The sequence below is a fragment of the Pieris brassicae genome, chromosome 10 (genome assembly GCF_905147105.1).
Source record: "Pieris brassicae chromosome 10, ilPieBrab1.1, whole genome shotgun sequence".
In the NCBI taxonomy this organism is placed as follows: domain Eukaryota; kingdom Metazoa; phylum Arthropoda; class Insecta; order Lepidoptera; family Pieridae; genus Pieris; species Pieris brassicae.
The window spans coordinates 12,883,773-12,897,700 of record NC_059674.1 but is presented as its reverse complement, the minus strand read 5'-3'; the positions used below and the strand labels follow the sequence as shown (position 1 = coordinate 12,897,700).

General features: G+C 32.2%; 1 protein-coding gene across 4 annotated transcripts in view; it reads left to right on the top strand.

Moving 5' to 3' along the window:
• The window catches only part of LOC123715337 (zinc finger protein 135-like), a 60,909-nt gene extending 50,347 nt beyond the window's left edge, over positions 1-10,562 (top strand). For all 4 annotated transcript variants that reach the window (XM_045670307.1, XM_045670306.1, XM_045670305.1 and 1 more), the window contains 4 exons: positions 2,722-2,906; positions 3,705-3,870; positions 4,649-4,870; positions 5,364-10,562. In XM_045670307.1, the coding sequence (XP_045526263.1) occupies positions 2,722-2,906; positions 3,705-3,870; positions 4,649-4,870; positions 5,364-6,322 (1,532 nt within the window). In that variant the 3' untranslated portion in view covers positions 6,323-10,562. The remainder of the gene's footprint in view (positions 1-2,721; positions 2,907-3,704; positions 3,871-4,648; positions 4,871-5,363) is intronic.
• Positions 10,563-13,928: the final 3,366 nt, after the last annotated feature.

The window sequence follows — 13,928 nt, the reverse complement described above, 5'->3', positions numbered from 1 at the left end:
CTTTTACGCGTAGGTTGTATGGCTTGAAAAATGGTTGGTCGGCTACAATAGTATAGAGAACGGTGAACCCGGAAGAAATATTTGCCCATAGACAAGATTTAATCTGTGCGCGGGAAGTTTTAGATGAGGTTCGATTTTTGAAATTCTACCTTAATGAGGAACTTTCTCATTGAATGTGAGAAAATGCGTTCTTATATGAATTTTTCAAAACATATACGCACTATATGATACTATAACATGTATTAATGCTGTAATGTATTTAAACACATTTTTTTATTTATCCTCTGTAATAATTATGATTAGACTGCCACAAGCTTCTATCTATGAAGCTTAAAATTCCGTTTTTGTAATTCAATAATATTACTCATATAATTAATATATAATATTTATAGTAAATACATTACTACAATAAAGGTATCATAATAAATATATACTTTACATAAAATTAATTTAAAAAGACAAAATTTACTAAGCATTCAATAGATTATATATTTATGTTGAAATATACGAGTTTTTTGAAAGTGGGTTACCTATTATTCATACTTTCTAGTTTCTGCTTGGTCTCTTAGAACCTCTTTAGCTTCGCCGTTAGATTTATGAAGTGTTTTGACTTTACTCAAGGAGTTTCTATGTAAATACTGTATTTAATTTTCTTTTTTATAAGTGATCTTTACCTGACATTTAGAACGCAAACACGGCCACTCAAGGATAACTCATTGTCATATTACAGTTGCATTAGAATGTGTACAAACTATAATGAATGTGCGACGTTTAAAAAAATACAAGTTATTGAAATATAATTGGTCCATAAATTTAATGTTCCAAATCTAAACTAATTCAAATACTGAAATATGAGAAAAATTTAAACATTTAAATTTCGAATGCATTCGAAGCGAGAGATACGACGTTCCATTTATCGCCAATAAATATAGCAATCGACCGTTAGCGCGATAAACTATATAATTCTACCACCAATATATCTTATTGCATCTATAGTAGGAAATAATTCTACAATATCTTTCTTTATGGGTCCATGTGTGCACGCATTCTTCACAAACATGCAAAAACACTAACACATTCAAACGACAGGCATGTAGGGATACGCTACGTATGGCTGTGTTGCGCGTGTCAACGAGTATGTGTGCGTGCGTTCGTTGACCTATGCATTTGCTTGCAGTACAGGCTAAAAGTATGCGTTGGTTTTATTATGGTTTTATTTTAAAAATGGAACTGCGGTCATCTTGGGTTAGGTCGTGGTTAATTTTTCGGGTTATTCGGTGAACGAACGTTACCATACAATGACACAGATTACAAAAAACGATTCTACTGTAATACTTTAAACCGAGTAAACTGTTATAGCAATGATGAATCGTCAGAAAAGTTTCATTGTCTTTTTGGACCAAAAGAAATTTTAAATTGGAACAGGGTCAGTCTGAACGTCACGTGTTCATGACCGTTGACCCATACGGAAGCGTTCTAAATTTAAATTTTAAACTTCATATAGGAAGTATTTGTCGTTAATTTAAAAATAAAGTTGGGTTAGGTCGCAAAACTGACCGTGAACGAGCGTAAATTTATTTGAGCTGAGCTGGGTCAATGGTTGATGACGTGCCCGCGTACTTCGTAGGTGCGATACATCACCAATCTTGAATTAGTGTCACTAAATAAGACTTTCCATAGAACTGGTAAGTTTTAATATATGTTAATATATGTTGTAACTATAGTTTTCTGTTACGAGTTATATAACACATAAAAAAATTATATGATTTAGTGATTAATGATTGCAAATTATTTTTATCAAAATATTTCTTGTAATATAAAAATATAAATTATCAACCTTGTTAAAAATTTATATTTTATATTTTTTTTAATTTATATTATATTTTGCCTAATTCTGTATTCGTGGCGACATCTGTTGGCAAGTTATATTTCAATTTTTTTAGAAAGTATGTAATCAATGTCATATAACAAATATTTTTATATGCCTTAACATTTTCAACTATTTTGGCTAATACAGTACAATTTTTTTCTAAAACAATCTTAGAAAAGAGAGTACTCCTGCGTCATTCACACCATTTGCTATAACCTACTTGTTTGACATTAACATCATTAAAAAAAAAAATTCTAATATTTGGTTGATTGGGTTGATGTGGTATATACATACCACTTCCCAAATCAACCAAGTCACTCTACTCGGTGAGAATAGACAAGAAACTCCGCCGCTGTCAAATTGTCATTATTAAACGCAGTTAAAAGTGTTTTATCTTATTAAGCAGTTTATATATAATTAATCCATCAAAGTATAATCTAGACCAAAGTAGTCTCGTCTAGTTTTTACTGCACAATCAATCAATCTTTACTTTTAATTAATATTATAAGTATCGATATTATCTATGACCCACAATCACCACCTTGCTTGACAGCTTTCTTACCATTTACCTTTTAAATTATATAAGTGGTTTCTATTTTTTTTTATATTTAATAAAAAAACATGTTTTAGGAAAGGAATTAATAACTCCAAGCTTTTTATATTAGACTATATAGTTACATTTGCAACGTAATTGAAGAAATATTTTCTATATATTTTTGTGCTGCATTTATTATTATATACTGCATATATCGGTCCATTCATGAACAATCCGTTTAATATATGATTGATTGAAAACTATATATTTAATAATTTTTTAACATAATATACTTATGTTATGATTTTGTCTTCAGGTGAAAGGCCATACAAATGCCACTTACCAGACTGTGGCCGCGCCTTCATCCAGCTATCAAATCTTCAACAGCACCTTCGGAATCATGATGCCCAAGTGGAAAGAGCCAAAAATAGGCCGTTCCATTGTAATATCTGCGGAAAAGGGTTCGCTACGGAAAGTAGCCTCCGAACGCATACAGCCAAGGTAAGTTTCGTTAAAGTTAAAGTTGATAAATCTACAAAATAATATCTTTATTCATAATAATAATTTTCCCCCAAATAAAAAATACTCAAAATACCTGTTCAACATGTTCAACATGACATGTTCAAAAAAAATATGTCAAACCAACAATCTTACTACTTACAATTGATATAATCCTTGGTTTAAACCAATAATTCGTTAACGATAGATGACAGTTTGGACAATTTTTGACTACTTTTTAGTATAATAAGTAAAGTCGCGAGCATTTGCTAGTAATATTTACAGTTAATTTCTCTCAATACCTTTATTCAGGTATATGCAAAGTACGCATAATTTTTGAGGCCCCATAGCCAATTCATTTTCACTCCAGTGTTAAAAAGTTTATACAGTAAGCAAACAGATGGTTGTCGGCGGTTTATGATATTTTTACAGCTATAGACAACACAGTGCAGCGATTGGAACACGTTTATATTATTTTAAGAATTTAATATTATTTATAAGAATGTATATAATTCCAGCGTTTATCATAGAATATAAATTACAATGTATTTGTAATATTGTTAGGCATATGCTTAACTAGTTTTGGCTAATATCGTTTTTATTTAAATTATTTTCTTTCAACGTTATCATGATTGGCTACTTTATTTCCACAAAATTCTCGTTCTAAATACAAAATTCCCTTTGGCAGTTATGTTTAATTTATGCATTATTCTAATTTCAAAATTCAATTTCGACAGTATTTATTTGTTATTACGATGTTGCTAATCTTTCCACTATGCCCACGCCATCCCGGTGGAACAGGAGCTTCAGCTGCACCTTGGTGTTTTGCAGCAACATGCGGCGCTCATGATAGGAGGCGCTACAGCCACCCCATGCCCTATATGCCAAAAAGTGGTATTCGGGGGCGAAGCCCTAGTAGAACACATGAAGAACACACACAAGGACCCCAACGCAAGCGGCGTTGCCAGTAAGTTTCTGGACGCCATTTTTATTCCGCGCCAGAAGGAATGTCATCTATGACCATAGATTACATTTCTCGTTAATTAAGTTAGAATAAGCGATCTCTTTCGTCGTGTGAATGACATTAAAACTTGAATTTAGAAGCGAATGTCAATTTTTAGAATTTGAATTTAGAATGTTTAACTTCGCTCCCACGGAAGAGATTTATTAGCTTGTAAGTTGAGCCGCTGGAAGTTTGTTAAATCGCTATCTATTCTTTTACTGTCTTGAATAAAATATATGGTTACCGTTTTACAATGATACGAAAAAGCTTCCAACTGGCACAAAGCCATGAGGGGTGTTGGTTAAAAATCACACCAGAAACGTATCGTTCCCATAGATTATTAGTTTTAGTTTTAAGAGGCACGCCATTTGTAGCATCTCTGTTATTGTTTCGTCTTTATTAGAGGGGTTGGATGTTTTGCAAACATTTCTTGTTTTAGACGATTCTTCGGATGGCGTACCGTTCGTTGTCATAACATGTTTTGTTTATCTTATAGCTGAAGATTTCAACATTCTTCGTCGATTGTTTTATTGTTTATTTATTAGAGTAAGTTTGACGTTTGCGTTTCCGTAAAGCTTTGAATCAACAATTAAGATATATATATATATATATATATATAATGTCACTAAAGTTTCACGAACCGCAGTCGTCCAGTCAAATGTTTTAACATGGAGACTAACTGGTTTGTTTTCTTTTTCTCCCTCCTAACCCACTAACCTCTCCTGTCCTGGTGTTATGGTAGGCCCACCTGCCACATCACCGTACCCAGCGCAAGCTAAACCTATTGATCCTTATGTAGCGAAGCGGCGGACTGCAAACCATCCGTGTCCCGTGTGTGGAAAACATTACGTCAATGAAGGGTCGTTACGGAAGCACCTCGCCTGTCACCCGGAAACACAATTGACTAGTGGTCTTCGAATGTGGCCATGTTCTGTTTGTCAGGCCGTGTTCACCCATGAAAGTGGTAAGTTTAGATTTTTGATATCGCCATTACAGAGGTTTGGCTATAACCTGCTGGATTTTAACGAGAAACAAACAAAATGTAAGAAGCTCACCGTCGTATCCACCCGGAGTAAATCACTTGTAAATAAAATAAAAATCCCGAGTAACAATACATATATGTATTTTTTTAAATTTTTAATCATGCTGAATTGATATCATCTTATGTACAACTAAATAACCAATCAATTAATAAAATACTTAATTCAAAATTTTCCGTAGTATCAATAAATATACTTGTGCTTTGGTTTATCAAATAAAATAGCATACAACTGATAAGATGTTTACATTACATGGAAAAATAATTAAATAACTTACATCGTACAAAATACGCGATAAATAAAATAGATAATAAACCTAGATTGACAAAGTCCATCAATTAGATTGTTATGACATCATCCATTAGGAAAGATTAGTTTCTAATTACATGTATTCATGGCAAACACAAACATTTTCAGGTCTCCTCTCCCACATGGAGCATATGCGAATGGAACCGAAACACCAGTTTGCCGCTCAGTACGTGCTTTCAAGGGCCGCAGCCGAACGGCGAGAAAGAGACATCCTAGCAGCCGTATCAGCATCGGCAGGTGCTTCTGGCTTACTTAATTTAGCACCACCATCACCAGCCCATTCAGACTCATCATCAAATGGCCGACTATCTTCTTCCGCTGGCTCGGAAGCCGGTGCGGCTGTGAACAAACTATCAGATCTCCTACGGTCAAACAACGGCCATCAGGCGTATGGTGATGAAAGAGTAGCTGCAATAGCAGCAGCTGCAGCGAATATGATGGCACAGCCCGGTGAAGGGTCAAATGCTGTTCAAGTTGCTGCAGCAAATTTGGTTACAGCAATGCGACAGCAATTGGCAAGAGAACCACCAGCTCAAACGCCAGAACCTCCACCCGCACCGACTGAGGCCGCGTTACGTATACAACAGGCTGAAGCATTGCTTCGATCGCAAGCTGAGGCACTCAGACTGGCTGTGACCCAGGCCGCTGCAGGACATAACAGTGAGAACCCTAGTCCTTTACGACATAATGGAGGGTTTCCTCAACCAAATGAAGTTAGTGGACAGCTTTCCCCTGAATTGGTAGAAGCGTTCCGAATCGCGCGAGAACAAAGATTTGAACAAGCGTTACGATTGCATGATCCAAGGATGTTAGGCTTCAATTTACCGTCTCCAGTCCAAGCTGCTCAACAGGCTGCGCAGGCTGCACAAGCCGCTCAAGTCGCCCAGGCGGCCCAAGCGGCACAAGTCGCTCAAGCGGCCCAAGCAGCTCAGGCGGCTCAGGCAGCACAACAAGCAGTCCAACAACATCACATGCAAGCCCAAGCCGTTCAAGCGGCACACGCCGCACAAGCAGCTCAACAAGCCGCGCAGCAAGCTGTCCACCTACAACAAAACCCTCAACCGTGAAATTTCAGCTATTACTAATCCGATGCGATTTCTCGTCGCTAAAATAAGTAATTTAATGGAAAATTTTAAGATTTTTCGTATATTTTTGAACGGTTTTTTTGGACGGAGCGTGAAATCGCCTCTGGTTGGTGATTCGTTTTTTGCAATTGATTCTAAATTGTTTTTGGGTGCAAAATTATCTAACTATAAATTAGTTGAGTAAAATTGAAACAGTGATTAATGTTAAATAAATTTAGATAGACTACTGGTGTATATAGAGAATGTTTAAAGGATTATTGTGTACATATAAAAAATAAATGTACCTAAATTAAAAGTATGAACAAAATGGAACAAAAACTCGCCCAAACAAGTAATTAGATGTAGAAGATAAATGACGAAATCAGTGCAATTCAAAATTTATTTATTGGTTAATGTTGTTTATTTTAATAGTATATTTTATTTTAGCTTTATTGCTTAGCTGATTAGGTACAAAGGTTATGTGCCAAAACAGAGCACGTTCTTTCGCATTTAGCGAGTCGCAATATCCGTTGCAATATTTCCATCTATTTCTAGTTTCAATTAATAATCTAATTTTTTATTTCATATTTTCGCAATAACACATCTTATGCTAGTCAAGAATTATCGCACAATATTGTTTTCAAAATTGTTTTTCTTAAATCTTTTATCAATTGCTAAGAGTTAATTTTATTTTTTAATGCCATATTAGACTAATTGTAAATATATATGCATAATGTTGATGCTTCTGTTTATAATCTAAAAGAATACTTTATTTTATATTAATTATTATTTTAATGTAACCTTTATTTACATTTTAATTTGTATAGATGTACATATGAATTACGTTTTACAAGACTGCCGTATTTTTCTTTATTTCGGAGTTGAAAGATAGTAATTTTTCACTGAAATGAGTCTACAGGACGTACACAATATATGGAATATGTTAATACATGTACTTTGACAAGTCTTGACATGAGACATCCTTTCACGGATACAGATTAAGCCCGAACATACACTTTTATTTTATATATTCATATTTTTAAATAAACAATAGCCCACATGATCTTTACAGATCACCGAAGCATTTTGCTTTCAGCAGCTTTCCAGTTGCAACAATAGAATTATAGTTTACAACGAAATTTCAAAATCATTCCGTTTTGGAACACCATTTCCGAAATGGCAATGAGTTTGGAATTTACAACAAGAATGTCAAGTGTTGCCGAATATTCTTTTAATATTATCATCATGTATTATAATTAAGGGCGTTTGTATAATTATACATACGACTATACGTATTTACAATTATACATCGTATTATTCTACTTATAATCGTACTAGGTAAGGTAAGTAAACTGATTTAATGTACGTAATTATTTCATTCTTGAATTAATATTGGTATGAGGCAGTGATTACATAATTAATGTGAGTTAATATGTAATTCAAACTGTTACTGTATCAATGTAAAAATGAAAAACAATGCAATAGCCCAAATCGTTTCTTGTTTATGTGGTGGATTTTGGTTATTTACTATTTGATTGAATAACTGATTTTCAATTATGTATTTGATTTAGATACACAAATCTTTTCGGCAAATTATACTTATCATTTGGAGTGCTAAGGACATGTATAAGAGCAGGATATCCGACGATGAATCAAATAGGAAACGTTATACAAATAATACATTGAAAACTTTCGACTGACTTATCCGTAAACGAACGGATCGCTATTTATGTAAAAGAAATCCTCAATAAATTTTAATATATAAATAAATTTAATATAACAACAAAAGAAGTTCCTATGAATATTGTATAAATTGTATTGTTTTAAATTTAGATCTTAGTAGAAGGAAAAATTTATGGACGTTTGGTATTTTTAAAGTTATAATTAAACATGCATTAGTACTCACGAGTGTGAGTTGTACAAAACTAATGAAGCACGGATCAGGAATCCTAAATTAGATATTTAGAGCAAGTTACGTTTCCAGAAAAGTGTTCAAATCTAAAACTTTGAGCTTGCGTCTTTGCCGAACGATATTTGTAAAAAATAATATATTTTCGAAATACACAAATTTTTAAAGATTTTTTTAGACGGCAAAAATACAATAACTATAGGTAAAGACAAGGACGCAGACTCAAATATAATTTCTGTGATCATCGAAACGGAATAGTTATAACAGATCGCGTCTGACCGAGTTATGTTTAAGTTTTTGACGATTAAATTTTTTAATGTTGAAAAAAAAATTGTGAAAAATGTGAAATTTTTTCTACATTTATTTTACGATAAAAATTCCATAGTTAAGCTGTACAATAAATAAGCCTAATTACAGTATATCGCGATCAATATCGCTTGCTGTCGAGAGAATGGAAAAATGCGATTCCATTTCCGAATTTGCATTTTTCCCTTCCTTTGAATTAGTTACAATAGTACTGGATTATGTTGATACAAAATATGGAAAATAGTATTTCCGTATTGTTTTTACAAATGCGCTGTTGGTTCGTTTTTATTGAGAAATGGTCGTGACATTTTTAGTTTAATTGGCTTAATACGATTAATATTTTTACATTTTGTTACTAGACTTTAAGACGTTACCTTTTCATAACACTGCTTTAAAATCGACATTTCGACAATTAATACAAATTAAAATCTCACGGAAAATGAAGCAGTTCTGTTGTCTCATATATGAAGAATAAATTTACCGTCTGTTATGATGACAACTCAAAACTATGTTTAAAAATAATAATTGTATATAATCTCGCCTCGATTACAGCTACAAAAACGCCGTATTTTATGATATACAATTATTTAAGCAATGAGGTATTTCAAAGAATTAATTGTTAAGTTATATTTCAATCATAACAGACAAAACTCGCGTCCAACTTGCGATTACATTACATTTTTTATTTTAATGTTGTTTAATGTTGTTAAACGTGTTGCATTGTTTCCGTTAAGAATAAAATGCAACGCGAAAACAATGTTTTTGTTAAGTTTTTAAATGATAAATTGCTGTTGATTTTATTAATCATCCTTATTGACTGTTATCGTTTTTATTTACGCTTTGTAGTTTCTGTTTGTCTCTTATTTTTAAATATTTAGCCAAATATACAAGTATTTGTAAGTTAAGTGTAGACAGGATAACCAAGTTTTCAATTCATAACACATAGTAGTTAATACATATATTCTTATGCTTAAGATAGTAATAAATGTAATGTGATTGTGGGCTCTTTTATAAAATACTGTCGTGTTTTATAAACGGGCCCATTAGTACGTGGAGTCTAAATAACTCCGCGTTGAGTAGTAACAACGAAATAAAAAAAAAACAAAAAAAAGTAATTAAATGTAATAGGTATCGGTGTTTTATGGGCTATGACCCTTTAGTGTCACGATCATTTTGAGATAGAAATATTTTCGAACCAAGCTGTGATTCCGTCAATATAACGTTGGTATAATGAATGTTTATTTTGATCTTTTGGCGAAATTTTTGAAATGTCAAAACACATCCAACAGCGCATTATTTCTCTACAACGTTGCGCCTAGCCGCTATACTCAATAATGTCACACGGGCATTTGCGTTGAATTTTGAAAAGAAAAATTATCATGTGTTTTTGCTATCCCAATCGGTGTGTTCTAGTCCTTGTTTTATATTTCTAACTGTCGTGAATATACAAAATTTAAACACTTTTTGGCGTGTAAGAATGGAAACGTTTGTAAAAATTCAAAATTACTGTACCTATTAAAATAATTCGGCTATGTATTTAGGCGTTAGTTTAGATGTCAAAATTCACGTTTGACTATTAAATAAATTGTGTATAAATTAGGAAGTGACGTGTTACCTTGATGTTTAGGTATAATGATACCAGTTTCGAAAAATCTACCATTTTGTAGGGAAAATTGCACGACTCTTCTTTTGTTTAGTTTTTATTCTTGTATAGAGTTATTTATAATATTTGTGTTAAATACGATGCCATGTTTAACTAATAATTACTTTAAGCTCCGATGTGTTTTTTAAATATTATATTTTTTATAGAAGTTATTATTTTCTTCGACTCATAGTCATACTGTAAAGTTAAGTTTTAGTGTTATACGTTAATAATTTTAAATTAAACTTTCGAACAATATTAACCCATTAATTTAATATTATTTTAACAACGTGGAATGCTTAATGTGTCATTAAACCGAGAATAGTAACTATTATTGCCGAAACGGTTAGCTATAATTATTTTAAAAAATAAAAACATGATTCATACTATTGTGTTTATTTTTTACCAATCACACCACGCCATAATACAATATAAACTCTGTTAAATACAATTTGGAAAAATAAAATGTTTTAGTGACTGTTGTATGAAACTGTATAAAATAGCCTTTTTATCGTTACACCAATATATACATAAAAGTATTTATTTCATTCATATTAGTAACACATGCTATATAAAACACATCTGCATTTAAGCAACCATATAGTGTATTCTTTTGATAGGATTACCTACTTAATACAAAACTTACCACTGTAAAAATGTGTTTACATGTATAAATCAGGTTATTTCCCTTTTTCATTATGTTAAATTATTAGCACAAATCACCAGTCTGTATGCACAATATAAACTGTTTTTTAGAAAAATCTCATTGCATTGAATAATCACGAGTTTTCTGAATGTTATAAGATTACTTGGTATAAACTAAAAAATAATTAAATAAGCGTTGAAAACACTAATATTACCGACATCTATACAGTAATTATTGCACTTTTTGAACACATATATTCTACTCTCAAAGCTACTCTAAATTACCACCCAAATTCAGTAAATATTATAATTATAAATTAAAAATATTTATTCTTTTCTTTTTATTATAAAATCATTACTCTCAAATCTCCCTTCAATATATAACAATAATATTAACCATTTTGTTTTGCGCCATCTACTGCTTATTGAACAAATTAATGAACATCATACAAAATAAACAAAACCGTAACCTTTTTATTCATTACTAGATGGCGCTTTAACAGACTACAATTATAATAGCTTTAGTAATGTTAACAGATGGCACTTTTTCACTTATGTTAATGCATTAATTAAAGCACAGAGTTCGCAGATTATGAAATATTAACTAAATAATTTATTACGTTTGTGACACAGAATGCAATACAATAGTAATAATAAATATACTGAAAGACTAAAATCATAATTAAAAGCAGTGATTTCAAAGAGTGCCGTTCAGTGGTTAAATGTACCAAAATTTAATAAACCACCAACAAACAACTGCTACAAACAAAACTCAGTTATTTAATATTAAAATGTAAGTGAATCTCTTAAGAAGGAAGCTTTTGCAATCTAATAATTATACAATTTACGATAAAAGTCCACGATAAAAAGGCATGACGAGTCTCATTTTCAACTAAGTTTATCTGAAATCACAAAATTGCCGGCGCGTTGAAGGCGTGACGCGATTGAAGATAATTTTGCTTTAATCACTTTATTATAAGTATACTATTATTTTATACGACCTTAAGTCGTAATATATATTTAATAATATATTATGTAATTGAAGTATAATTGTTTGGTGTTTGCTCTTAGATATAAAATTATTTGCCTCCAATAACATTACAATAAATAATTGTAGACTAAGATTTAATCTTGAATAATTAACAAATATAAATATTTTAATAGAAATATTAATAGCTTTAACCTAAGTGACAATTAACTTAAATACCTACTAGTAATTTAAATGTTATTGAAATTCATATTTTTCTTAACTTTTTTATGGAAGCCCAGCGTAATCTGAGGCAAAGCCACTTTTTGAAGGCATGACCTCACGCTTTAGAGTCGCAATAGGCCTGCTCGGAGCCTATAGCTAATTATAATTAAAATACTGTGTACACAAATTGCAACGGTTCTTACTTTTACCGTAAAAGGATTTTATCGCTAAATGTCATATTAATATGTAAAATTGTTGTATGTTCGCGTGTTGCATCTGATATGACGGCTCTTTATCACTCCACAATAGGGGGCTGCCTTATATTTAGTTATGTTACTGTTTCACGGTAAAAATAGACACTATTAAAATTACCTTTTTCTAGAATAGTCGAAAAAATGCAACCTTTTGCTATATCATTGCAATAACATATTTATTTTAATTTATTAATTTTAATGGCTTTGATTAATAGTACATTTTGTACAAAAAATATAGGTCTAATAAATTATAAATAAAATTTCCCAATGATGACATAAAATATAATTATTTTCTTTCTACTTATGTTCACACACTATATCTTTTAAAAGTCTGAACTTGATGATCACCTGCAACATTAATAATAATAATTGATAACGCATACGAGTTGCTTCCCCGTTCCGCTTGCGTTCCTGGCGGAAAGGTCAACTGATTATTCTTTTGCTAGGAATTACTATATGTACTTATTATACCAACGATAATGATACTTATTAACATTTCGTTACACTATCTACGTTCTTGCCTCCATAAAGTTAGGTATTTCTATTATATATATATATCAGTTATTACCTTAAAGTTTCCCGCACTTTAGTCAACTTTTTACTCTAATTATAATAGCTGAAGTATTATACTGTCTATTTTCTAATAGTTTTATAAAAATTCAATGGAAAGAGACAAATGAGGATTTTAAAGAGAAAGGTTATAACAGTGAAATAACATTTTATATTCCTTAGCAAAATCGTTCGTCTACAAATTATATTGTAGAGGACGGAGTAAGTACTTTTCCTCCAAACTAAACAGATGATCCTTGAGCTGTATAAATACTGACTGATTCGAAGGCCCTAATGTCCCTAATCTGTTTAACGGAATATCGCTGTTGGCAGTGGCGCAACCACACTCTTTTGATGGGGCCCTATCAGTAAAAATCGTCACGTTGTACTGAGTTTAATTTAAATAAACCACGAGATTTTCAGCGTACTCAATTACATGTTGTATATGTCCCACTAATGTCACAATAATAACTCCTCTCTTAGGAGAGAGGGAATGGTTGGTTGGAGGGAATGGGAATGGTCTAGTCCCCACGTTAGCCCAATGCGTATTACATTCATCCATAGAACGTAATATCTCAATGCATTCATCATCTATCTAGCTTTTCGGTTTAGGAAACGTGAGGAAACCTGCATACTTTTACAGTGCAAATAACAATTTTTGAGCTCGCGGCCTCTTGGCAGGGGCACTCTTGGGTCGGTGGCTTTGGGCTATTTTGCGTAGCCTAGCTCGGTCGAAATTCTTTCGCGACTAACAGGCTCGGTTTGGCTGCCGCGGAGTGGCAATCGCTTGAAGGGCAGGACGGAAGCTCACTGGAGTAAGCGGAAAGTAAACGTGAAGGCGGTTTTAGTTTTCGTTTCAGGGTATGACAATATAGCAAGGATTTGTAAGCTCAGATAATAGGTGTTGCTAGATGTTGCTTAATTACGCATCGAATCCTATATATTAGGCAATCAATAAATAAGTTAAATGGCCTTTACCTTCTCTCCATACCATACCAAAGGTGCTGGGTTCGATCGTCGTTGAAATTTTGAGTAAACAGGAACTGAGGGCATATTCCGTATTAGTAAATTGAAATTACAAATAGTATTTTATTATTATAAGTTCATATTCG